At 38.1% G+C, this 25,151-nt stretch overlaps 4 protein-coding genes across 5 annotated transcripts in view; 2 read left to right on the forward strand and 2 right to left on the reverse strand.

Moving 5' to 3' along the window:
- jmjd1ca (jumonji domain containing 1Ca) overlaps window positions 1-2,289 on the reverse strand; it is a 59,817-nt gene extending 57,528 nt beyond the window's left edge. For both annotated transcript variants that reach the window (XM_022672850.2, XM_022672849.2), the window contains exon 1: window positions 1,854-2,289. In XM_022672850.2, the coding sequence (XP_022528571.2) occupies window positions 1,854-2,009 (156 nt within the window). In that variant the 5' untranslated portion in view covers window positions 2,010-2,289. The remainder of the gene's footprint in view (window positions 1-1,853) is intronic.
- Window positions 2,290-6,444: 4,155 nt separating this feature from the next.
- On the forward strand, window positions 6,445-10,071 carry LOC103036382 (dr1-associated corepressor). The gene is made up of 6 exons (XM_007252529.4): window positions 6,445-6,606; window positions 6,680-6,752; window positions 6,889-6,982; window positions 7,078-7,194; window positions 8,689-8,797; window positions 8,987-10,071. Exons 1-6 carry the CDS (start codon window positions 6,565-6,567, stop codon window positions 9,026-9,028), a joined length of 477 nt encoding a protein of 158 aa, XP_007252591.1. The 5' UTR covers window positions 6,445-6,564; the 3' UTR covers window positions 9,029-10,071.
- On the reverse strand, window positions 9,960-17,178 carry ahsa1b (AHA1, activator of heat shock protein ATPase homolog 1b). Its single transcript, XM_007252531.4, has 9 exons — window positions 16,957-17,178; window positions 14,607-14,797; window positions 14,248-14,330; window positions 13,713-13,830; window positions 12,703-12,791; window positions 12,453-12,578; window positions 11,946-12,047; window positions 11,735-11,786; window positions 9,960-11,626 (listed from the first exon to the last, which is right to left on the reverse strand). The coding sequence occupies exons 1-9, from the start codon at window positions 17,034-17,036 to the stop codon at window positions 11,454-11,456; spliced, it is 1,014 nt and encodes a 337-aa protein (XP_007252593.3). The 5' UTR covers window positions 17,037-17,178; the 3' UTR covers window positions 9,960-11,453.
- Window positions 17,179-18,463: 1,285 nt separating this feature from the next.
- amy2al1 (amylase alpha 2A-like 1) lies at window positions 18,464-25,086 on the forward strand. The gene is made up of 10 exons (XM_007252532.4): window positions 18,464-18,699; window positions 19,350-19,496; window positions 19,690-19,887; window positions 20,000-20,230; window positions 20,321-20,454; window positions 23,090-23,212; window positions 23,354-23,453; window positions 23,669-23,790; window positions 23,874-23,999; window positions 24,102-25,086. The coding sequence occupies exons 1-10, from the start codon at window positions 18,532-18,534 to the stop codon at window positions 24,289-24,291; spliced, it is 1,539 nt and encodes a 512-aa protein (XP_007252594.3). The 5' UTR covers window positions 18,464-18,531; the 3' UTR covers window positions 24,292-25,086.
- Window positions 25,087-25,151: the final 65 nt, after the last annotated feature.

A 25,151-nucleotide genomic window follows, 5' to 3' on the forward strand; every position in this document is an offset into this window, starting at 1 on the left:
TCACACAGAGATAGAGAGAGAAATTCAACTGAGAGAAGAGTTCTACAAACACATTCCTTTAACCACTCACAGATACTCAAACACACACAAGGTGTTGGAGACTGAATGGAAAGCGTCATATGTTTGCACAGCTCATCTGAGCGTGTTTCCCATGACCGTATCAACATTTACTAACATGAGTTCAGCCAGGATAACACACCAGAGTGATATAAAAATCCCCCAGTGAACAAGAATACACAGCACACACAGACACAGGCAAAAGACACATACAAGACATACAAATACATTCATTCGATACAATAGCAAGAAAAGCCTTTCTACCCAGCCTAATGACCTGTTATTAGCAATAATAATGGAGTCAAATTAACTGCAGGGCTATACAAAAGAACACAAAATACACTAGCTACAAAAGTTAGCTAGTGTGTACAGTAGTTAACAAATACCATGATCTTATCTATGTCAATTTATTTCTACAGCTCTGGAGACCACTTCAGTTTCTGAATCCGTTTCTCTGATTTTGCTATTAATAGGTATAGGTTTGAGTAAAATGAACATTGTGGTTTTATTCATATTCAAAACGTTTTAAGAGTTCAGAAATCAATATTTGTTTGAATAACCCTGGTTTTTAATCACAGTTTTCAAGAATCTTGGCATATTCTTCTCCACCAGTCTTACACACTACTTCATGCCACTCCTGGAAGAAAAAAATCAAGCAGTTCAGCTTGTGATCATCCATCTTCCTATTGATTGTATTCCAGGTTGTATTTAATTTGGTGAAATTAAAGAAACTCATAATTTTTAAGTGGTCTCTTATCTTTCTTCCAGAGCTGTAACCTATGTGATTTTACTAAAACTGTAAAAGAGGTAAGAGCACATAGGAGTGGGGAGTTTTCACAGAGTGAAATGATTAATATGCTGTCCATACAGGTACACCTCCGCACACCTCTCCACACACACACACACAAAACACACACACACACATCCTGCTAATAACACCCTCCTTCTGTGTCTCATTTCCACCACCACCACCACCACTACTCCAGCCTACTGTCAGTCCATTCAGAGCTAAGTTTAGATTCCTTCAGCAGATAAAGAGGCCACACACACATACACACACACAGGTATGCCTACACGTAGATGTATACACGTATATGTACATGTACCATATGTGTGTATGTATGTATAGATAGATAGATAGATAGATAGATAGATAGATAGATAGATAGATAGATAGATAGACAGACTCATGCTCTCTTACAGTAGTAGTGTATACTTTAAGGTGATTATGGCTCATGAAGATCTAAGTTAATGTTTAATAAAACGACCTGCCTATAAACACACTCACATTTTTATTGGCAGTCGATCTGAACTCACTGCTTAAGCGTAGTACAGTCATTACGCGCTACAGCAGCAGTGCAGTCAACTGCCTCAAAACAGCTGATTAGTACAGAGTAGTCCCGCTGAGCCATGGCCACCTACACACACACACGCACCCACACACACACACAAGCAAGCAAGCTTAAGCACACATACAAGCAAGCACGCGCACGCACGCATACACACACACACACAGACATGCAAACAGTTGTTTTTTTTTTTACAGTCGTAGTAACACGCCCAGTCCTTAGTAGTAATAGATCCGGTTTACTCGATCATGTTGTGAAAGAATGCGAAACCCAACTTTTGTGTACTAATATATATACAGAGAAAGAGACAGTAACTCTGCCACACAGTAACAGCTCAACTTCACTCAGATGCAATAGCCATAAATAACAAGCTCACGCCATGCGAACTTTCTGCCAGAACTGAAATAATGCCCTCCTCCTCATCCAGCTTCTCTCAGACTCTCTTACCGCTAGCCTCGGGCTCTCCGTGTCGCGCGTGCTCACGCCGCGGATGACCCCGGCTCTCCAGTTCCAGCGCGAGATCTCGCCGAGCTCCAGCGTCCCCGCGCCGCTCGCGCACACGAAGCGCCGGCCCGCGAGCTCCGGACGCGCTTCCAGCGCCATATAGCCCCGCGCGGAAAGTGCGACAGGAGAGAGAGAGAGCCGCGGGATAAGAAACTTCCAGAGGAGCGCGTTCTACCGTATAATCATATTTATCTTAGTATTAAATATTAATTAAAAATAAATACAGACTAATAATCCGGAAACAGCACAGAAACACTTGTTATGTGTGTTAAAAAAGCTGAGGGGTGTTAAATTCCCTGCCCGGGTCCTGGTGCGAAGGTGGGGAAATCGCTCTGATTTACACTGGGAGTAGTAACAGTCATTATGGCTCCCTCTCACTCACTCACTCACTCACCCTCTCTCTCTCTCTTACTTACTCACTCACTCAGTGAAAAACACACACACACCGTCACACAATATCTCTAGTGGGCTATGTGTACACACACACACACATACAGTCACCACACACTCTCAGTCACACATGCTGTATTCATCCGCCCGCGCTGAAGCACGCAGGACAGACCGCAGCGGGCAGGACTTTGTCCATCCGCCAGACAGAGTTCACTCGCAACGGGAGACTCGTTTTACTCCATTACAATCTACAGCAGAAAAACTAGTCCCTCGTCCAAAAGTACATTTCTACATCCCGAGTTTGTCGGGGCTCACCAAGACGGTCTCAAACTAAACAGTGATTCTTTAAATGCCGTTTTTAAAACTGTACACCAGCGCAGTTGAAAGGACTAGATCATGGCAAGATTAGCTCACACTATTAACTCCTAACTGACTGACTAAGACTGGGTTTGCAGTAGCCGCATAAATAATGCTTATTAAATAGCTTGAATAAATGACTGAAAGCTATATGTTCAGTATTTTGCCATAAGCAACTTGTTTTAAACAAAGTGCAGTAATGCAGTGCAGTATCTTTAACATATTTACATTTAACTCTTAACTGACTGACTAAGACTGGGTTTGAAATAGTCGCATAAATAATGCTTATTAAATAGCTAGAATAAGTCGCTTATTAAATAGCAAGAATAAATTGCGTTAAGCAATTGCCTTGTTTTCAACAAAGTTTGATCTGCTCTTAGCCCAGCCATGTGCACAGACAGGTGATAATGATGATAGATACTTTATTAATCCCCACAGGGGAAATTCATTTGTCCAGCAGCAACAACTATACAAAAATATACAAAACAAAACACAAACCACAGAGTACACACGTCAACAAGAGGTGTTGTACAGCCTTATGGCAGTAGGAATGAACGACCTTCTGAACCTCTCAGTTTTATGTCGCAGCGAAAGGAGCCTGTTACTGCGGCTGCTTTTTTGAGCAGCCAGAGTCTCATGTAAAGGGTGTCTGTTGTTGTTAAGGATGGTTTGCAACAGACACCTCACCCTCTTCTCCACCAGATCCCCCACATAGTCTACTTTCCCACCCATCACAGAACCACACTTTCTGATCAATTTATCCAGCCTGTTACAGACTGTGTACATATAACAAGTAATTAGACAAAAAAAATACCTGTAATTATACTTCATTTAAACATTTAACGTGGGACTGGGGGTGCTGGTTTCATGTTAAGTGCTTTTGCAGTGTACCTTTCAAATGAATTGTTTTTTGTGCTAATCACACAATGTAAATTAATCACAGTTTGATATGAGGTCAGATGTGTTTGTAATACTCTCCCTGTTGTGTTTTAGACCTTAGATGATACATGGGAGTAGAGCTTTGACACTTATAACCAGTTATCCAGCAAATGTTGCTAAATGTAATCTTACCAGAAATACTTAAAAAAAAAACACTAAACCAATTTCCTTTAGTTAGCAGTAGCATCCTGCATTACATATGTGTTAGCTGGCTATAGCAGCTTGGATATAGTATTCATGATGTAACTCCTAAACAAGCTTATATGCAATAGGATCCAATGACATTTGGGTGGGGTGTACATGGTACAAAGCATGTCAAATGTGCAGTATTTGTATTTATCACAGGTGATATCTGCAAAATATTTCCAATGATAATAACAGACTACAGTTCTTAGTGTGGATATGGCACATAAATGAGGACATATCTGTAATGATACATGAAACAAGCGTGGGGGGAGGGGGGGAGGGGGGTTATTGGTATGTGGTATTCCTTTACATTTGTCATATACACTTTATGTCCTGTGTGACATTTGTTCTTTAAAAAAACTACTCTGATTGCTTTCATAACGTAGGGTCTTATTAACACATTAAGGACTAGAAATGACACTACCCTACAAACTACATTGTTAAAAGATCTCTGTGTATCATTAGCAACAAGGTTGTTTGGTGAATTTCTGGTAGAATAATAATTAGAATTCAGGGTCTATTTATACTAGATTTAAATGTTTCAAGTGGCCACTGTAAATGTAAACATCTCTAAAATCATTAGGCAAATACTGTCTCAATATGAAACAACTGACCTTAACTTACCAGTATAAATTACTTAATTAAAATTATTAAAATGAGTTATTATGCTGATTTGTGATTGAGCTCTTAAACAGCTCCTCTTGATTTGCTGGGCTGAGTTAAGTTTGAAATGATTATTGACTGGTGCTGGTCTGGCTCATGCTGGTCTGTTAGCTAGGTTGTCATTGGTTTTTGAATTTTAATTTGTGAATGTATCTTCAAGCACATAATCTCTCTGAACTAGCATTAGTTTCTTAAACTATTATAGAGTCATTAGCATAATATTATCTGATATTGAAGAGCCCTGTTAAAAAACATTTCATGATATTTTACAGCAGTACACATTTTTAATTAGCATTGATTTGTAGACAAAATATTTTATCATGACATTGTCACTCCACAGTTTTATCAACAAATTTTCCAGACACACACAGTAGACTTGATGCAGACACAAAGCAATAAGAACATAGTTCGAACATTGTTCTGCAGAGTGCATTTGCACAGAACCTGAAAGTGTTACTGAAAAAAAGCCCAACAGTAATTCCTGCACAGTCATTACCACGACACTCACTCAACACTGCTTCTTAAAAACGCTACACTCACTGAGTCAGAGCTATAACTGCTTACACACACACACACACACACACACACACACACAAACACCTGCTAAATGAAACCTTCGCCACACGTCTCACTATTAGTCCGCTGTGAGTAAAATTTCCCCTAGGGGGTTACCAGTATCTATTTTGGTGCTCTTATACGGCTGTCTCAGCACTGGTCAGTCCATTAAATCACTACGCAGGAGTTTACAGATCAGAAACGTGCTTTATAAAACAATTTATTTGCAACTGCATTTAAAGCTTCAATACAGTATAAGAAACATATGGATGAAGAAAAATATTTCTTATATATTTATGTATTTATTGAAAAATATTTCCTTTTAAAGTTAATTGAAGTGCAATATTTATTTCCAAACGTTTTTTTATATGCTAACCAGTTTGTTGTAATAGTGATACACCAAACATAATCAAGACCGTGTCTTTCAGTTTATGTCCACTAGATGTCGCAGTGTTTGCTCTTCAGACAATTGCGTCATTACGCAGTAATTCTCGACTGATTAATTGAACTCTGCAGTTATTGTGCCATCTAGTGGTGATCTGAAAAAGCAATGCACCTACTTTATCTGAACGATTTATAGATTTGGGCGATGCATGTGAGAGTCCTCTGTTTTAGGGCGGCTGTAAAGGTCCGATTGTAAACAAATGCACGTGCAATGTTGAGATATGCAAGTCGAGCCTTTACTGTTAGCTTATTTATAGAATAAAAACTAGGCTCAAAACTCTTAAAAGACCATCCAATATTATGGATTTATTATGAAAAAATTTATTTCAAAACATAGATGGGATTTGGAGTCACAACAATGCAAAAAAAAAAAAAAAAAAAAAAACATCTGAAGGATTTTAGTGTTTATAGTTCATGGTAAAGCTTATAGTTACAGAGTGTAACATTTCAATAACAAATGCATTCTTTTCAGTGTTCTATGCAGATTTTATTAATGCTTGTAATTACATATCTTACTTTTATCTTACGTACTACCTTGAAATTAGATCAATGCACAAGACATTATGCTTAATAATAAAATGTATTTTTAAGTTATTGTTTGTGTACATTTATACAACTAATTTCCTGGGGACAGAAATGACACCCATTCGGTGGAATGGCCCATATTTATAATGTATACATACAATGTATGGAATTACACGTGTTGAAGGGAAGAAAAAAAAGGAAACCAAAACAAAAAACAAAAAAAGTACCAAAAACATATTTAATACAAAGTTAATAAAATTACAGAATTATATAATCAACTGTAGATAGCTACATAAACTACAGTAACTCTAACTGGATGCTGGACGAGTGAACACACGTTTACGTTACATTCCTTATTTTAAAAAAAGTAAAAAAGAAAAAAAAGAAAGAAAGAAAAATAATAATAGAAATTTTAACACCTTGTGACCCACCTTACGTCATCCGGGGCGTCACCTTTCTAAGATCTCCTGAACTTCTCAGCTTTCTTCATTTCTGCTTCAGGACTTCCTGAGAAAGGTAAACAAATGGCAGACCAAACGCCAAGCTGTCAAACTACCCAAAATGTAACCCGAAAACGGGCATTTAAAGGACCAAAATGCCTGGACAGAAACGAAAATACAACGTTCGCTTTCCACCTGTGAGTAACTTGTTTGTAAATTCGAAGTTTGGTGAGTGCTGTTTGTAGCCTAACCTTTCTCCTTCCCAAGCAGGGTCGCATCAAGAAAATCATGCAGAAAGATACAGAAGTTGGTCGAATGGCCACTGCCGTTCCAGTGATCATCTGTATCCTTTTAGAGCACTGTCTACTGTTACTGCTCTTCTATCACGATAAGTAGCTCATCTTATTTTAGTGAATGCCACAGAGACGTACCCCAATGCTAAAGTGTGCTCAGTTATGTTCCATTACTCTAACGTTTAGCTAAAGCTTTGGAAATGTTCCTGATATCATTCCTCACCAAGACCAGCTTAATCACCCACTCAAAGAACAGCAGAGTCATGTCCGTCAACCACATGTGAGTTCAGTCCATTCATCCCGTCCATTCATCCAGTCATATGTGATTAATCTAGAACCCTAACAGTTCTCCATGCACTTGAATGTTCTCTGTAGGAAGCAGTGCATTGAGTCTGAGAAGTTATTTGACTTTCTGAAAGACCTTGCGGTGCAGGCCTGTGGAGCATCTACACAGAAAGAGGTCAAAGCCAAGGGGAAGTGTCCAGGGCAGAGGTACAGAACAAAGTGCAGTGTAGGTCACTGCCTGTATACAGCTCTGGAAAAAATTAAGAGAACACTTCAGTTTCTGTATTTGTAGAAAATGAGAAATGGCTGAAATAACAAAAAAAGATGCAGAGCTTTCAGACGTCAGGAATCAATATTTGGTGAAATAACCTTGGCATGTTCTCCTCCACCAGTCTTACACACTGCTTTTGATGCCACTCCTATTGCAAAAAATCAAGCAGTTCAGCTTGGTTTGATGGCTTGTGATCATCCATCTTCCTCTTAATTACATTCCAGAAGTTTTCAGTTTGGTAAAATCAAAGAAACACATTTTAAGCGGTCTCTTATGTTTTCCAGAGCTGTAGTTCACTTGCATCCATATTATGTACATGCTTTTTATGTCATTATGCATCACCTCAAAAATAGAGATTGTTCCAGTGTCTGAACTTTATGTAAACCACTTTAGATGTATACATCATGTACTAATTTTCAATATTTCACATGATGTATTTTACTTTAATATTTTAATATCTTTAAAGATTGTGGCATTCTTTACCACTGTATGCTATATTAAGCTGTTTGGGAATTTGTCAGTTGGTTGGCCATAAAAAAATCATCACCTGGATTCAATTTAGTAAAAGATCTGGGGTTGCTGCAGTTGGTCAGGTCTAGGTTCAGCAACAGTATGTGCTGAAAGAATGAGGTCAGCTGACTCCTTAAATATACTGAATATAGTCCAAGTTATTCCATCAATGGATTTTTTCCATCTTCCCTGATGGCACGAGCATATTCCAAAGTGACAATATCAGGATTCATCTGGCTGGAATTGTGGAAGAGTGCTTCAGGGAGCATGAGATCATTTTCACACATGGATTGGCCACCACCGAGTACAGACCTTAGGCCAGGCAGTGTACCAGTGAATTAAAATGACAGACATTTTAGTTAGTGGACCCACCCACTCTGCATCCACTATGTTATTACAGTTTACAACAGTGAGTAGATTTGTGTTACAAATTAAAATAATGATAATGCAAGAGGTATTTGAACAATGGCAAATATCCCATGTAGGGGTGACACAGAAATATCATGATATTAAAAATCCATATCATGATAATAGGGATGTTCTGTCTTAAAAGTAGTCTATTATTTACTGTGAAGCTTTAAGTGAATGTATTGTTTAATTGTTTAAGTTTGCAGTTTATATGCATGCACTAAATATTAAATATATCTGCAATATTTTTTGCGGCATTATATTTTTATTTTGCTATATTATTTATTTTGCCACATTATGATTATACTGTTAAACTATTATACTATATTCGTGAACTTAACAAATTAGTTGTTTTCCTATATCGCCAAGTATATCGTTATCGCAAAAATACCCTGAAATATCATGATATTATTTTAGAGCCATATCGCCCACCCCTAATCCCATGCTATAAATCAGTTAAATATAGGCTATTAAAATTATATACTAACTTCTGAAATCTCTTCTCACCCCAGATGGAAGTGGCACACCAAGCCAATTAAACCCAGATCCCCTGAGAGGGCCAAGAGTGCCAGGAGTGAGCCAGCCAAGAGTGAGCCAGCAATCCACAGTGACTCGTCTAGTGTAGGAAACCCTTGATAATGTTGATTATGAAGAAATCCGTTCCTTGCATATCATGTGTTGTTAGCTGTTATGATCTTATTTTTCAGACACTCGTTGAGACTAGTTTTAATCACAGTCAATGGGTGCTCTCCTTAAAATGATCTATTGTGCTTTGCTATTAACGATCTTGTGTTTGGTTTGTTTTGCCAGGAGTCCGAACTTGTCATCTGTTTGGAGACTCCATCGCCTTAACAATGGCTACTGCAATAGTGAGTCTCATCCAACCGTTCGTTACGAGTTCAGTCCTCTGTATGTGCTAACAAAGGACCATTCAACCAATCATTTGTTGTGACATAAAAACCTGCAAGAAAGTTATAAATGGAAGGTAATCTTCATATGCTGTGTTTGTGATATACTGATTTTATTCTTGTAGCAGTGTGTAGCTCCTACTGTTTACCTGAAATAACATTACAGAAATATTTATGAAGACCCAACAAGTGTTTTTTTTTATTTCCCAGAGAAAACATTTTAATTTGTAAATTAAATTTGTTAATTTTCTTTTGGAGTGAAGAAAGTAAAATATATATAAAAAAAACCTAAATGCCACAAAAGGCCAAAAATTGTTTAGAATGATTAATATTAAAACAGAGTAATTTGTAACATGAGTATATTGTAGAAAAATGTGCGTATGAGTATTTAATGTCTACGTTTTACTTCCCTATATATCAAAAAAAAATAAATTATAATAGGGTATTTGTTTTCTGTTGGATTCATAATTTATTGTATTGTTAATTTCTTAAGTGAGTCAAACATCATTTTTAAGCTGTGGGTTAGACGCATACTGCAAATATGACTGACACTATCAAAGTAGAGTACAGCTTCCATCCGTTATTTAATTACCTTTCAGTATTAATTCACCAGCTTTACCAATTATGTAATTTAGAAGATAAATGAGATTAGTTAAGATGCCTACAGCCCTAAATTAATGTGGTAAATGTATTTTATAGCTGCACGTGTTGTATGTAATGTTTTAAAATGTCCAGTTCACTGAATGTTGAATGTAAACTTGGAGTTTCTGCTCTTAATTAATATCTATGATTAACTACATGAATACACATTACAAAACAGAAAGGTATACCAAACAGGATTAAACAGTGGACTATGAAATAAGTGCATAAAAATGTATAGATGATGCCAGGGCAATTTTATTTTAAGAAAGTGGGTGATGTAAATTCACATGTTTACAAAATGTGGTGCTTATGGACAATAAATAAAATCGGATTTCTAAAAACCTACAGCGTGTCGTCCTTTAAAGCAAGAAAAATAATTATAAATATTTTCTGCATTAATGAACAAGTCATGAATTATTTGAGCATAATCCTGGGAGCCATTCATTTGTGGAGAAAAAAAACCCTACAGTGGAATTCAACACAGTACTTCAAGCCTGAAGTAAATATAAAAGCAGTCTAACGAAGGAATGCCCACTTGTGCCTCTTGACACACATTTTAATATGGTCTAGTCCAGAGCATGTCAAACCCTAGTTATGGGGACCTACTGCACTGCATGGTTTTAGCTATACCTAGGCCTGTCAAAATAATTTAAATTCATTGTACAATAAATAGCCATTACATTAGTAATTTGCCTTAATTACCCATTGTGTTTACTTGCATGTTTAAAAAAATATTTTGGACAGTCACACAATGGCCAATGCATCAATAACAAGAGGTAAAGAAAAATGTATACATCTCTTATTAACAGATAAAGGTTCATTGTCCTCTGATAGGGTGTAATTGCACCATTATGGTATTGTATCTTCATATCAGTGGCATTAAATGGTCAGTGAAATTAACATCAGATTGAAGTGACAATTTTATCATAATTATTTCAAACAAAAATCGTGACAGGCCTTGTCAATACATCTTAATGCAGCTTATCAGCCAATTATCATTAGGTGGATCAGATGTTCAGGGGGCAGAATAATACCAAAACTGTGCGGGATACAGAGTCTTCGAGACATGTGGAAATTTTTTCCCTAAACAATATGAAGGACATTGGGTATTTCAAGCTTGATTCAAGGATTTGCAGGAAGGTAGCAGTAGCATTTACAACAGTCATGAAATGATATATGATATGATGGACTTACAGAAATAAACCAACCTCTGCTAAAAAATACAATGTCATCTCATACACATAGGCAAGAAATTGTTTACTGAAGTGGTATAGGAGTTTCTGTTTATTCTTCTTTTCCCAAACCTCCATGAAATCCTTAAGTGGGGGACATAACTTTTGATAGAAAGTAAAAAAGTTTAGTTCCAAAAAGAAAAAAAGGCACCATTTAACGCTGTACCTCTCCAAGCCAGGGTAGAGTGCCAAATGGACAAGTTACCATGCTACAATAAAACTTTAATTTATTACACACATATGCAGATAACACATCAATACATGACTCAAGCCTCCAGTTAGTCCTTCTCTCTCTGTATTTCCTATTCATTTGTCATTTTCTTTTGTGATGTTTGGATTTTTTTGTAAGCCTCAAAAACCCAAATCTGAAAGAAACATGTAGAGGAAGGAGCAATGCTAAGTCTCTTACTCAGTAGAGTCACATTCCACTGCTCTCATTTGTACATGTGGACCAGAGAAAAACAAATAAAAAGTAGCGAATGGTGTAGCTGAAGCTCAGCAAAGTCGTGCGCCATAACCAAACGTCTGTTTGATGGCCTGGCAATAGTACCTCTGCCAGCCCTCTCGCGTGCGTTCCTCCTCACTCTCAGGCACAGCCCGACACTCTATCTTCAGCTCCGTTTCATTTCCTTTGTCTGTAAAAGTCAGGGTCACTGTCGCATAGTGCTCTACATTCCCACACAGAGAAAAACATTGGGAAAAGAAAGGTAAGAGGCCACTCAAACAAGAAATAAATACTAATTAATGCTGTCAAATACAATATTTTTGTCTCTTACCACTTGGCCATGTGTTGTATCTCCATTTCATAACTATCTTTTCCTCAGAAACCTGCAAAATATCACAAAAGAATTCAGCACCTTCTTTATGACCTTATTTACTTTTGAGAAGATAATATACTACTACTACTACAACTACTACTACAACCACCACCACCTATTAGCAGGTATTAGGGCTGCATTTAGAATGTCAAACAAGAAGACATCTCACCAGCTCTTGGAACTCTCCAAATACATTCCCACCCAAAAGGCGGAATTTTCCTCCCTTTTCCGGCTCAACCACTGCAGCAGTATGCGTAAATGCCTGCACCATCTTCACAAGTCAAAACACACATAAATTACTGCTTTTGAGGATTCACTACAGCAACATCACAAGAAAGATATATTTAAGATAACCGTAACAGATAAGACCATTAAAAAGCTCTTTCCATGTATTGCAGTAGGGGTTCTTAAGCTCTATTCGATCATGTGTAAAATATCTGGGTCTCAATGCAGGCACAGCAAGCACATAAATGAGTGAATTTATATAATTACTATTCTCAAATTTTTAGAAAGCAGCAGTCGTTTGTTTTTTTTGTAGTTTTTTTTAAGAGGGAAAAGTGTGAGGTGAGGAGGGTGTGGCCAGTTTGGAAGGTTGTGTAACATTTTAAACCATAAAAAAGGGGGAGGGGGTCATACTGTAAAAAGGTTAAGAATATAATAATATTACACAACTTACTTCCTGGTTGAGGAAGACTCTGTAGAGATCCTCTGGTGAGGTGAGAAATGTGTCCCTTAGTGAGAACTTACAGGTAGGAATCTTAACTCCAGTAGAAATGGGAGCAGCTGTGCTGCTAGAACCAATCTAAAAACAGACAATTATACAACTGATGTCATTATAAACTGAAATATAAAATGTATTTTATTATTGTTTACTTTGAAATCATACATAATTTCATGCAATAAATTTCAACATGACAAATGCCCACCTGAGTCTTGTCCATTTTGACTTTTGCTTGAGATGTCGGTTGCTTGCTCAAACCGTTGGCTGTAGGCAAGATCATACCCTGTGTGAACTCTGAAAGACAGGACAAGAGAAAGGTCAAAATGTACATAGCCAAGTGTATTTAATAAAGATTTTCTGCATTCCTTTCTAGATTTTCTGTTCCTGTTAAAATTTGTACACATGGTATGATTATGGAAATAAATTGGGCATGGGGGCGTGCGTAAAAGGAGTGTGGACACCACAGAGCAGGTGTTATTTGGGTGGTGGGTCATTCTCACATCACATCATCATGTGGCCATAGTCCTGTGACCAGAATAAGAAACAAAAAATGAACAGAAATAGATGAGCTTCTGTCTCTAACTTTACATCTACAAGCTGGAGCAGCTAGGTAGTAATGTCTACTAGAGTGGACAGTGAGTGAACACAGTGTTTAAAAACTCCAGCAGCACTGCTGTGTCTATCCACTCAAAACATCACAACACACACGAACACACAACCACCAAGTCAGTGTCACTGCAGTGCTAAGAATGACCCACCAAACAAATAATAGCTGTTCTTTGGTGGTCGTAGGGGTCCTGACCGTTGAAAAACGGAGTAAATGTATGCAGAAAAACAAGACTATAGTCTGTCATTACAGAACTGCAAAGAGCAACAAAGAGATGGTCATAATATTCTTTCTTGACTGCGTGAAATGCATTTAAAATGACTGACACTGTGAGTGAGGGGTGAATTAAAAGTGTATGCACATACTTAATTGGAGCACCCATTCAATTAATCTTTTTTGCTGCAGTTGTAGCACCACTTATTCAAACAGCTAAGATAGCAACGTTTATAAAGCATAATTATCAGCCAAGTGTGTCACAGATAAACCACTTTAAGTGTGGAAAACTGTGCAAACATTTAAATGTGCATTGTTTTTACTGAAATCCACAGTGATCACATTTGTAATTTCATTTTGACAGCCAGACTAAAGATTATGAGAATAACCCTTACCTGTTTTGAGAAGACCCACATAGCTGTCAAGTGCCAAGCGGACTTTATCAGCTCCTTCTTTCTTCATCAGGTCAGACAGTGGCGTGTCAGGCTCGTCTTTACAAAGGCTCACACTGATCTGTGCTCCCCCAGAAACAAAAGCCAAAATGAATTAAAACATTAGAAACATTGCATTTTGTAAATACTATATTACACTAAACTTTTTGCCTATAAAAGCTTAATTTTACTTAAAGCTACAAAAAACATATAAACATAACTTTATATAACTTACATACATCACAGTATTCCACTATACATGTTGAATATGTATGTCTTTATATTGAATTCTGGCACAACATTTGAAAACAAAAACTAAGTCTAAGTCTATCTGACTTATCAAGTGCATAGTAACAGGTGTGCTTTCTGTCTGACATGCAGAGAATATCAGATAAAAGTAACATAAAAAAAAATAATTCAGGGAGAAAATCAGATTTGGGTCACTTTACCTGCTCTGTAAATATACTGAATTGTGAATCTACAAACAACATTAACTTACATCAAGATCATCCATATCATTTTCATCTGATAGATTTGGAACTTCAATATTTCCTTTATACTTGATTCCTGAAGTGGATATCCCTACAGAAAAATAAAAAATAAAGAACACAAACGGACATTCAGAAACATTGTTTGTATGCATAGACAGTGTATATAGTAAATGTTAATATATTACTTTGTAATTCACAATAAAATTAATTATTTATCACATGTAAATAATTTAATATTAAAATGTATCAGGGCAGAAGTGCTTGTGTTAAAGTGTCACAGCATTTTTCTCTGTTCCTATAAAATCTGCTACAAACACTTGCATATCTTTTCATTAGATGTTTGACCAGTTAATTGACCACCTCTCACCTTTCCATTTGGCCTTTAAGTTCCACTCGTAGAAAAAGATGAGCTTTCCTTTGCGGTTGTTAATGGAAGCCTCACCTTCCAGCTTTGACACCTCAGTGATCTCACACTTGCCATCATCGTTCTCTACACTCAATCCCACAAGCAACTCTTTTAACTTCTCTGAAGACCAGTTTGTAGCGTCCCTCTCAGTCCTGCCCAAGAAAACGACAACGCTTAGAGTTACCAAACCAGTTCTCATGGAATAGTCCACTGACTACATTGTCTTGACAGAGCAGGAGTATAGCAACTTCTCCAAGCAGTACATGAAACAGATCTTCCCCAACACTTAAATAATGTAAATGTCTGAAATCAACATCATTTCCACACTGGACAATCCAATAGAAACATCTGTGATTTTGGAGATGGAAAATAATTTATCTAAGCCTACTGTAATAGAAAATGAATCTGTTTCAATAATGGTAAATGTTCATTTCAACCACATAAAAATTGCACATTATTTACAGGGGCTGTTACTAAATGTTGTTTGTTAAAAGGAGAATTACATGAACTGCTAATTCATTTTGTGTGTAGGTACAAAAATCTGTTCATATCAACATCGATCAGAATTATATTGTGATACAAATTCTGACATTTTCATCCATCATTATTGTGAATTAAAACAAAACATGTTAAAAACACACACACACACACACACACAAACACACACACACACACACACACACACACAAACAGGTAGTTACTTACATACAGGGACTCAATCAACTTTCAGCTCCAACACCATGCTTTGCCTTATGTAAATTGAGTATATCTATATACTGTAGCTTTACAGTTAAAAAAAGGTGAGCAACCAGCTTAGCTTTGTTCATTTGTATGTGATCTGAACAGCAGCTGCGTGATAATGTGCTACTTTAAGGTTACATTTAACTTAGAGACGTTGTACTTGTGTGTCAGTAAGTGAGAAATTAGTGAATTTGCCAAATTTACACATGAATTATTGAATTAGTTAGCCAATCTACCTATCTTGTATACCTACCTAACTATCAAGATTGGTACATCATGCTACAGCCGGGTTCAGCATGTTAGCTACCGAATCAAGTTTTCTAGAATATTCGTTGAAGTCTGCAGCAGAGAAAAGAAACAACGAGAGACCGCCGCCGGGGGTGTTCCGCCGAGTTATGTTACCTATCGATACGTGCTTCCTAAAGACACTGGGCATGCGCTGAACTACAGTTATTAATTATTTTTCGTGTTTTTTTGTTGTAATAAATATTCTTTTGTGTGTTTTAAACAACATGGACTCACTGTCATTGCACAAAACTGTAAATGGAAATGAATAATAAAAAATGATAATAATAAATACAAAACAATTATTATTATAAAAAATACAAATGCAGTTTGTAATGACCTCTGATTGTCATAACTTTAATAAGATAAAGTGATTTACGATATCTAAATATACTAGCTATATCTACCGGGACTTCGACTGGGAACACGCTCTATTATGGTGCTTCTTTTGTATTTTACAGGTAATTGTCGGTATATCTTATTTTATATTATATTTTATTGTATTATTCTTCTTGTAAACATTGTTCTCTGCACATTGGAGGGAATCTGCACCCACGTTTTTCACTCACATGTACACCTGTACTCTGTGACGTGACAATAAAAATCTTGAATCTTGAAATACACACTAAGGTAGCGCGGTTTGACATGGTAGCACTCTTGGACAGAACACCGACCTCGGCTCTGGACATCACTTCACTGCTGGTAGGTTAGGTTAGGTTAGGTTAGCTAACGCTAGTTTAATCAATTTTACTAGCTACAATCTCTCAGTCTGTCCTGAAACGTGCTGGAAACCACGGATTAGACTCAGTCCAATAATCGGGACTAAGATATTTTGTACTGATGGGCCTAAAATGAAGTGAGGGTCCGTAGCTAAGAAACCCAGAGAGGGTTCATGCCATTATTAATGCTGCTAGGTTAGCTAATAGAGCTAACGCTGCGTTAGCCAACCTAAACTGGCTAGGATAGCAGCGCAACAACACAGCGCCCCGGTTCCGCTAGACTCTCTCTCGGCTAAACACCCAGGGCTACACGACCCTCAGCATCCCGAACATCCAGCGGTTCAGCAGCGCTGACTGAAATATGCCTCTCTGTGGCGGCGGCCACACCACAGCCGCTGACAGCCGTAATCTGACGGGTTTTTAAAGGTTATCCGTTAGCTAGCTCGAGCTGGGTGGTTCGGCCGGTACTCCACCACGCTGCCTCTCTCTCTCTCTCTCTCGATTCATGATGGCTAAAGGCTAATGGGAGGCTACACACACCGGCTCCCTCCGTCCCTCTGTCTCACCAGTGCCAGTTGTTGACATTCGTGGCGTCCGCTCTTTCCTCCACGATCCACCGAGGGTCTCCTTCTCCCCACTTCGCCATACTGTGGCCCGGATGCCGGTAACGGTCGCGGCGCGTGAAGCAGAGCGCACTGCGAGCGGCTCTCACGCGACTTCTGGAAGCGTCTGGTCTGTTCACGCGCCTCCGCTTTTACTGCTCGTGGAAATTACTGGAAGCCGACCTGCGTGTTACCGTCAAAACCCTCCGTACATGCACCAGAGCGGCTGAAGTAACAGTCCGCTGATGTTTTTGTCAATCGCTTAAAAAAACGAACCGATTAATCACAAAAGTATTATAATAGTATTATATTTATATTAGTAGTGGCAATTTTAAGTTCGTAATCAAAAAATGTTTTAATCACGACAATATTCTATGAAGCGCATTTCCGCATCTTGAAAAAATAAGAATCCAACCCTTAAGACATAATTTCTGAGATAATAAACCCGATTTACTATATCATAACTATGACCTAATATCTTTATTAATTATTAACTTACTATATAGTAACAATGATTTTGTATGATAATTATGAGTTTGTTTGTGGAGTAGCATTATTTCTTTTTCAAGTGTCGGAAATTGGCTTCCATAATATTAATCAATATCATGGAAAAAAAAAAAAAAAAAAAAAAAATATATATATATATATATATATATATATATATATATATATATTTATTTATTTTTATTTTTATTTTTTTTTTACCTCAAGTAGTGACCAAACAATACCATTGGAAACAAGGGAAACCTAATTGATTAACCCACAATGATCCCGTCTGGGCAAACCGGTGTAAAACACAAATACACTACTTTCGTGGTTAGCCCAATTGACCCTATTGTTCTTTCTCATTTGGAACCCTACCACATTAGTGAAAAGCCCATGCGGTGTCCAAGCCCAGTTTACGGCCAAATCCCTTGTGGGTCCCAAGTCTTAAGGTCGCTATAAAAATGAAAGTCCTAAATAATTCGTGGTACCTCAGTCTTAAAGTCTTTGTCGGCATTGTTAGCTTTTTTTGAAAATATAATTTATAGTAAAAGCTATCCTACTACTAAGTAAGCGTGACTACTATTAATTATACTACAACAACAACAACTAATAATAATAATAATAATAATAATAATAACAGCCCTCTGTTAATATCCTGATATTAAATTTAGTCTAGAAATGGAAGAACGGCAAACAGCCACTGAATGAATGATTCTGTATGTGACATATGCATCTTCAATCTGTTCCTGTTGTCTCTCAACATTATCAAAAAAAAGTAAAAAAAAATAAAGAGATATATTAATATCTGTAGGCCGAAAAACAAACAAAAAAACAACTAACTGAATGGATAAATTGATTATTCAAATTGTACCACTATGCCTTAAATTCACTGGACCTGAAAATGTAAAAAAAAAAAAGGCGGTTGCACCTTGAACTTAAGATAAGAATTTATTTATTTTTCGTCATTTACTGTCAACCCTTGAATGGTATTTCCAGACAGCTCGTGCACTCATCCTGAAAACATTATCCTCTTCTCTTTTTAACAGAAGGAAAATGAAGCTCGTGGTCTTGGCAGGACTTTTTGGGTTGACCTTTGGACAGAATGATCCTCATATGAAACATGAAAGAACATCTATTGTTCATCTGTTTGAGTGGCGCTGGGAAGATATTGCCACTGAGTGTGAAAGGTACCTAGCTCCAAAAGGTTTTGGAGGAGTTCAGGTGAGGATACTATACATTGATTTTTTTACTTAGGTTAAACTTGAAACTTGAAAGTGAAATGTACTGTTTATTAATGTTATTCATGTTTGTGTGTAGATATATAACCAAAAGCCAATAGCTGGAAGCTGTTAGCTGGCTGGTAATATTTATCTCTGATGAATGCATATTCTTTGTGTCTGATAAATAACATATAGATTATAAAGCAACAGATTTGTTAAAAAAGTAATGAGGAGGAGCTATCTGCCTCAATTTCCCTTTTAAACATGGCCCAATAACACCTAGGTGCAGTTACTTATCACTGTCCTTTCTACCTGCTAGTCTTACCTATGACACCAGTAACCAGTAGAGACACATAGGAGGTCATACCACTTACAAAAAGTCACAATGCTTTGTTTAGAGCATAATACATGGTATGTCAGGAAAAATGCTGAAATGCTGAAAGATCCCACTTTTGTTCTCCAACATAAAAAACAACATAAATGTAAATTTTGCTCTTTCTAAGACTTAAATCTACTTGTTTTATTCAGCTGTATTTTGTTCTTGTAAAAAGTACTAATATTGGAGGTTGTGCTTATGGACTGTGTCATGTAATTGTTGACAGAACATGGTGTTGATCTTTGCAAATATTAATGAGTTTCATCCTCTTGTAGATCTCCCCTCCCAGTGAGAGCATAGTGGTAACCAACCCCTGGCAGCCTTGGTGGCAGAGATATCAACCAATAAGCTACAACCTTTGTTCCAGATCAGGAACTGAGGAGGAGCTGAAAGATATGATTACTCGCTGCAACAATGTTGGGGTAATGTCCCCTAATATCATTATGTAGGCTTTATAAGCCAAATGCACAGGTGGGTGGGGAGTGAGTAGTGCACTAGTGCACTAGTGGCCTTGAAGACTTCTCGGTTTTGTAGCCATTGTATGTGCTGTTTTAAATAAGCATGATTAATACTTGTTGGAATTGCAATCTGAAATTATTTCCTGTGTGCTGTTAGGTGAACATCTATGTGGATGCTGTCATTAATCATATGTGTGGAGCAGGTGGTGGAGAAGGCAATCACTCCAGCTGTGGCACTTACTTCAATGCCCACAAGAAAGATTTCCCTTCTGTTCCCTTTTCATCCTGGGACTTTAATGATGGAAAATGTAAAACAGCCAGTGGTGAAATTGAGAATTATAATGATATTTTTCAGGTAAAACATTTTAGTAAATAACCAGAATTTAAAATGACTGCATTTTGTATTCACTTACAGGGTTTCCACACTCTGATCAATGTTTTCTTGTTTTTTGCTTTTTTCCAAACAGGTAAGAGACTGTCGGCTGGTGAGTCTCTTGGACCTGGCCATGGAAAAGGATTATGTGAGGGTAAAAATAGTTGAATACATGAACAAGCTGATCGATATGGGTGTGGCTGGATTCAGAGTGGATGCTTCCAAGCACATGTGGCCTGGTGACCTTAGCACCATTTTTGATAGACTGAATAACCTTAGCACCAGGTGGTTTCCAACTGGTTCCAAGCCTTTCATTTACCAAGAGGTATCTATTTATGGCATTCATGATAGTGGGCTTAGTGGCTCTATGCTGAATATAAAATATTTTGAGTTTAAATAATTTGCTTTGTTTTAGGTTATTGACTTGGGTGGGGAACCAATCCAAGCGAAGGAGTACTTTGACCTTGGAAGAGTGACAGAGTTCAAATACAGTAGCAAACTGGGTGCTGTTGTGCGCAAATGGAAAAATGAGAAGCTGTGCTATCTAAAGTATGTTGTGAACATCCTAATGGAATACTTGATTGAAAAAAATGTGTTTATCTCTGCATTGTTTAAATTGATGGTCATTGATCATTTATGCTTTTTTCATACTACAGGCAAATTGTTTTGTTTCTTAAATCTCAAAACATTTTGACCCTCTTCACACTCAAAATTTGATCAGAATCAATCCTGATATTAATCTATGCAAAAAATAAAATTTGAACTGGTAGTTTTTCAAAATTAATTTTTAACCCCCCCCCCCCCCTTTTGCTCCCCAATTTGAAAATCCAATTCCCCAATTCCCCATTCATATGAACACCCTCTACCACAAGCAGGGGCGGATCTGGCCCTAGGCAAAATATAAACAAGGGGCCCTCATACTTGAAACACACACATAAACCAAATAACTAGAGATGGAACGATCGATCGGCAGTGTATCGGTATCGGCCGATTTTCAGCCAAAATACGGTATCGGCGATCGGCAGATATTCTTCTGATTTTAGCCGATCTGATTCAGGAGTTTAGGGTTAAGCAGTTTATCAGAGCTGTGTGTGTGGATGAAACTGGTGAAACCGGTGAAACTGCTCACTTACAGGAAGCTGCAGTTCTTCATCCAACCACTAGTCGGAGCTGCAGCAGCACAAGCCCCGCTGTCTTAACTCAGTCCGAGCTACAGCCCAGCCACGGGCTACAGGGCTCAGCTGAGCCAGTCTGGAGCGTTTTTTTTTACAGTTTTCAGTTCATCTGTGTAGGAAATAAAGGTTTTAACCACACTAACCGGATAATACAGTTCATCTTTCAGCCCAATCAGCTAACAGCAGCAGTTTAGAGCATCCGTCACGGAGTCACTGCTCGGATTACATTATAAACAGGTCAGTTAGCGCGCTGCTAACCTCATGATGTTTATAACTACGGAGTTTAGTGGACACACCACGGCTGCAAGGTTAGACTGTTGAAGGCTACTGGAGACTATTAAAGGCTATTGGAGGTTATTGAAAGGGTTATTGGGGCAGAAATCAGTACAGGCTGGTTAGATAAGGGATTCACGTCCTCGTCCTTTGCTGCGGTGAAACTGTGACTAGCGCTGCCACAGTGATGTTTATTAACGTCATTAAAACAGATTTTATCAGGTATTGTCTTATTAATATTTACACATAACGTATATCTCTCCTAAAAGCGTTTATTTTGGTCAGTAACACTCGTGTTTATTTACTATCAGCGTAAATTACCAGTGTTTGCTTAGGCGTGGATGTAATTACGGGAATCTGTACCAGGTTTGTCTGGCACCTGTGTGGCATTAATGTGGCATTTGGCCCCGCCCAATATCGGTATCGACGATTGGAATCGGCCCCAAAAACACTGATCGGTCCAGGAGGTGTAAAAAAGGAGGTGAATTTGTCAGTGCATCTGCGATTCTTTTGCTCTCTGCCCGTTTCTTTCCTTTAGCAGAACCACTTTCATAACAGCGCTTCATTTTCACTGTGACAGCTGTCACTCTTGTCGCATACAGTTCCCGCTGTTTTGGTTTGAAGTCACGTCGTGTGGCACGTTGCTACGTCATCATATTATGGACTAGTTCAATGCAAGCAATGGAGGGGGGTATGTGTGTTTGGACAATTAGTATTTAGACATTAATTCGGTATTCTACTGATATTTCTGTTGTTTTTTTAATAGAAATATGTTTTTTCTTTACTTTACATAAGTAACAAATTAACATTGTTTTTGGTGTATTTACTGTAGCTGGGATGGTCAGATTTGGGGGCCCCTATGGAAGACAGATTTGGTCGAGGCCCTAGGCAAATGCCTAGGTTTGCCTAATTAAAGAACCGCCTCTGACCACAAGTAATGTCCCCAACACAAGCAGGGTACATGTAAAGTCAGCCAACACCTCTTCTTAAAGCTTAGATCAGGTCCGAAACATCCGACCCAATCCGGCCCAAGCCAGTGCACGTTCTGCCTGAGCCTGACCCGACCCGCCCCATAAACTGGCATTATGAGCTCAATCCCGATTTAAAACACAATTTTTTTTTTCCCACCCGAGGAAAGTGGTGGGAAATCTTGGCCCGACCCGGCCTGATTTAGAGTCTGGGCTCACATTAGAAGCGATGTAGGGAGACAGCACCATCTACACGCTGTTTAGAGGGCAAGGTCAATTGTGCTCTCTCGGACTCTGGCTGCTGATGTCAAGTCCTTTTGGGCTCTACCATTTCTTATATTGTAAGCACTGGCAGTTAAGTCTGTATTTATTTACTTTACTACTTTTAGCTTCCTATCCAACATACTCATGTAGGGCTCTTATTGGTAGAATTTGGTCTAGGTGGTTTTCAGGTGGGCATCAACTCTGAGTGGGTTTGTACATAGATTGTTATTAAGACCCGTTTGGACTTCCCAAATATTTAACCCCTCCTGTACCCATCATTGAATCTGGTGGGCATTTATATGTGGGGCCAACATAGAACCTGCGGACAAAATTTAGAGTTCCATGGTCTGCTAACCATGATATAAAATTGCTTTTGCTGTACCTGCTGCTTGTTTCATGCAACGGGAGAACTGGATTTGCTCAATTATAGACTCTCTGCACTTTCAGTCTGCTCTGCCTCAACATTAGTGTTATTAAGCTGTGAGCTCACTTGTTTGTTTTTAGGAATTGGGGAGAGGGCTGGGCTTTCATGCCCTCTGATAAAGCTGTGGTGTTTGTAGACAACCATGATAATCAAAGAGGTCATGGAGCTGGAGGAGCTTCTGTCCTCACATTCTGGGATGCCAGGTAAACTTAGTCTGAGTTTAATATAATCTATTTAAACTTTATTCCAGACAGCCTTAAAAAAAATAAAGTTTTCAGGTTTTCCTACTTTTCTAGCCCATACCTTTAGCTTTGTCATATTGGGATGTGGTATCTTCTTCACAGGCTTTACAAGATGGCTATGGGCCTAATGCTGGCTCATCCCTATGGCTTGACCAGAGTGATGTCCAGCTATCAGTGGGACAGACGATTTGAGAATGGAAAGGTAAACAAAGATATTCAGACAAAATGTACAGTATGCTTGTGGATGGTTTTTAGCATATATTTGAGCAAACTTTGAATGATTTACAGATATAATGAGCTAGCAAGATTTAATATAGGAATGTAGCGTAATTTGGAGCAAAGTAGCATGCTGTGAGTTACCCTGTGACTGTTAGGGCCATGTATGAACACAACGATTACCAACTAACTCTGTTTTAGGACCAAAATGATTGGATAGGCCCACCGAGCCATGGCAATGGATCCACCAAGGCAGTGCCTATCAATCCAGACACCACGTGTGGGGACGGCTGGGTGTGTGAACACAGATGGCGCCAGATCAGGTTATGATTGTTCTATAACTCCGCTAACATCCTGCACTTTAACACTTTAAAATCCACTATAACATTCTGTTCTCACTGTGCAGGAATATGGTGGCATTCCGTAATGTTGTCCATGGACAGCCTCTCTCTAACTGGTGGGACAACAGTAAGAATCAGATCGCCTTTGGCCGTGGGAGCCGGGGTTTCACTGTAATCAACAATGATGACTGGTGTGTTAAACAAAATCCTCGCTTTAGTTCAATCAAAATGCTGCATGTTACACCACATAATACATTACTGGGCCTTTTTTTTAACTGTGTATGCATTACCAGGAACCTGAGTGAGACCCTGAACACTGGCCTGCCTGGAGGCACCTACTGTGATGTTATCTCTGGGGATAAACTCAGTGGTGGGTGCACGGGAAAGCAGCTAGAGGTGGACAAAGATGGAAGAGCCTACTTCTTCATCAGCAATAAGGATGAGGATCCATTCATTGCTGTTCATACTGACTCTAAACTGTAAATTAATGAAAACGTATATAATTCTTTACTGTTCCCAAGAACATGCTTTACATTTCAGAAATTCAAACCATTATTAGTTTCACCATAAACATAATATCAGTATTAAACAGAGTATTGAAACTGAGTAGAGATACAGAGTATCTGGAATTCACAACTAAAGTTGTGGTAACTCTAAAAGCCTGTAAATTAGATGACCTTTTAATGTGTATATGTAGGGTTTCAATCAAAATGGTTCAACCCCAGTGTCAAATTAGGATTGACCAGAAACACTGTTCTGGTCATAATTATCAAGTTTGTTTGTACCTTGAGAAATGTAGCAGAGATGTGCAAGTTGTTATTTTACAGTATACAGTACTGTGACAAAATGTAGGCGCCTACTCACAATTATAAAACAGTGTTTAAGCATTCAGAGTTTTACCACCAGGGTGCGCATTCTTGCAATAATTTATGATTGATAATATTACAATATTTTCATAAGTGCCCGTCTTATAGTTAAGTGTTCCACTATATTTCCATCTTTTTTCTTTATTCTTGCCTGTCTGTTTTTTCATCTCTCTGCCTCTCTGCCTGCCGATCATTAAAACTGCCATTCATTCCATCTGACAGTCTGTCCAACTGTCTGTTTATTTCATCTGACTCTCTTCCTGCCTGTTTTTCAAACTGGCTAACTTTCCATCTGCCTGACAAATGTATGTGCTTATTGTTTTAACTTCCTTTCCACCTTTAGTGTGTGGTTGCTCAAAAAGATGTCTTTTGAGAAACGTTGTTTTATAAATAAACTTGACTGTCTTCTCAATTCTTTGTCTTCTCCAAGTCCTTCTCCTTACCATTAGATACATAAGGGAGTCTTAAATAAGTGAG

The sequence above is a fragment of the Astyanax mexicanus genome, chromosome 14, assembly GCF_023375975.1.
Source record: "Astyanax mexicanus isolate ESR-SI-001 chromosome 14, AstMex3_surface, whole genome shotgun sequence".
In the NCBI taxonomy this organism is placed as follows: Eukaryota; Metazoa; Chordata; class Actinopteri; order Characiformes; family Acestrorhamphidae; genus Astyanax; species Astyanax mexicanus.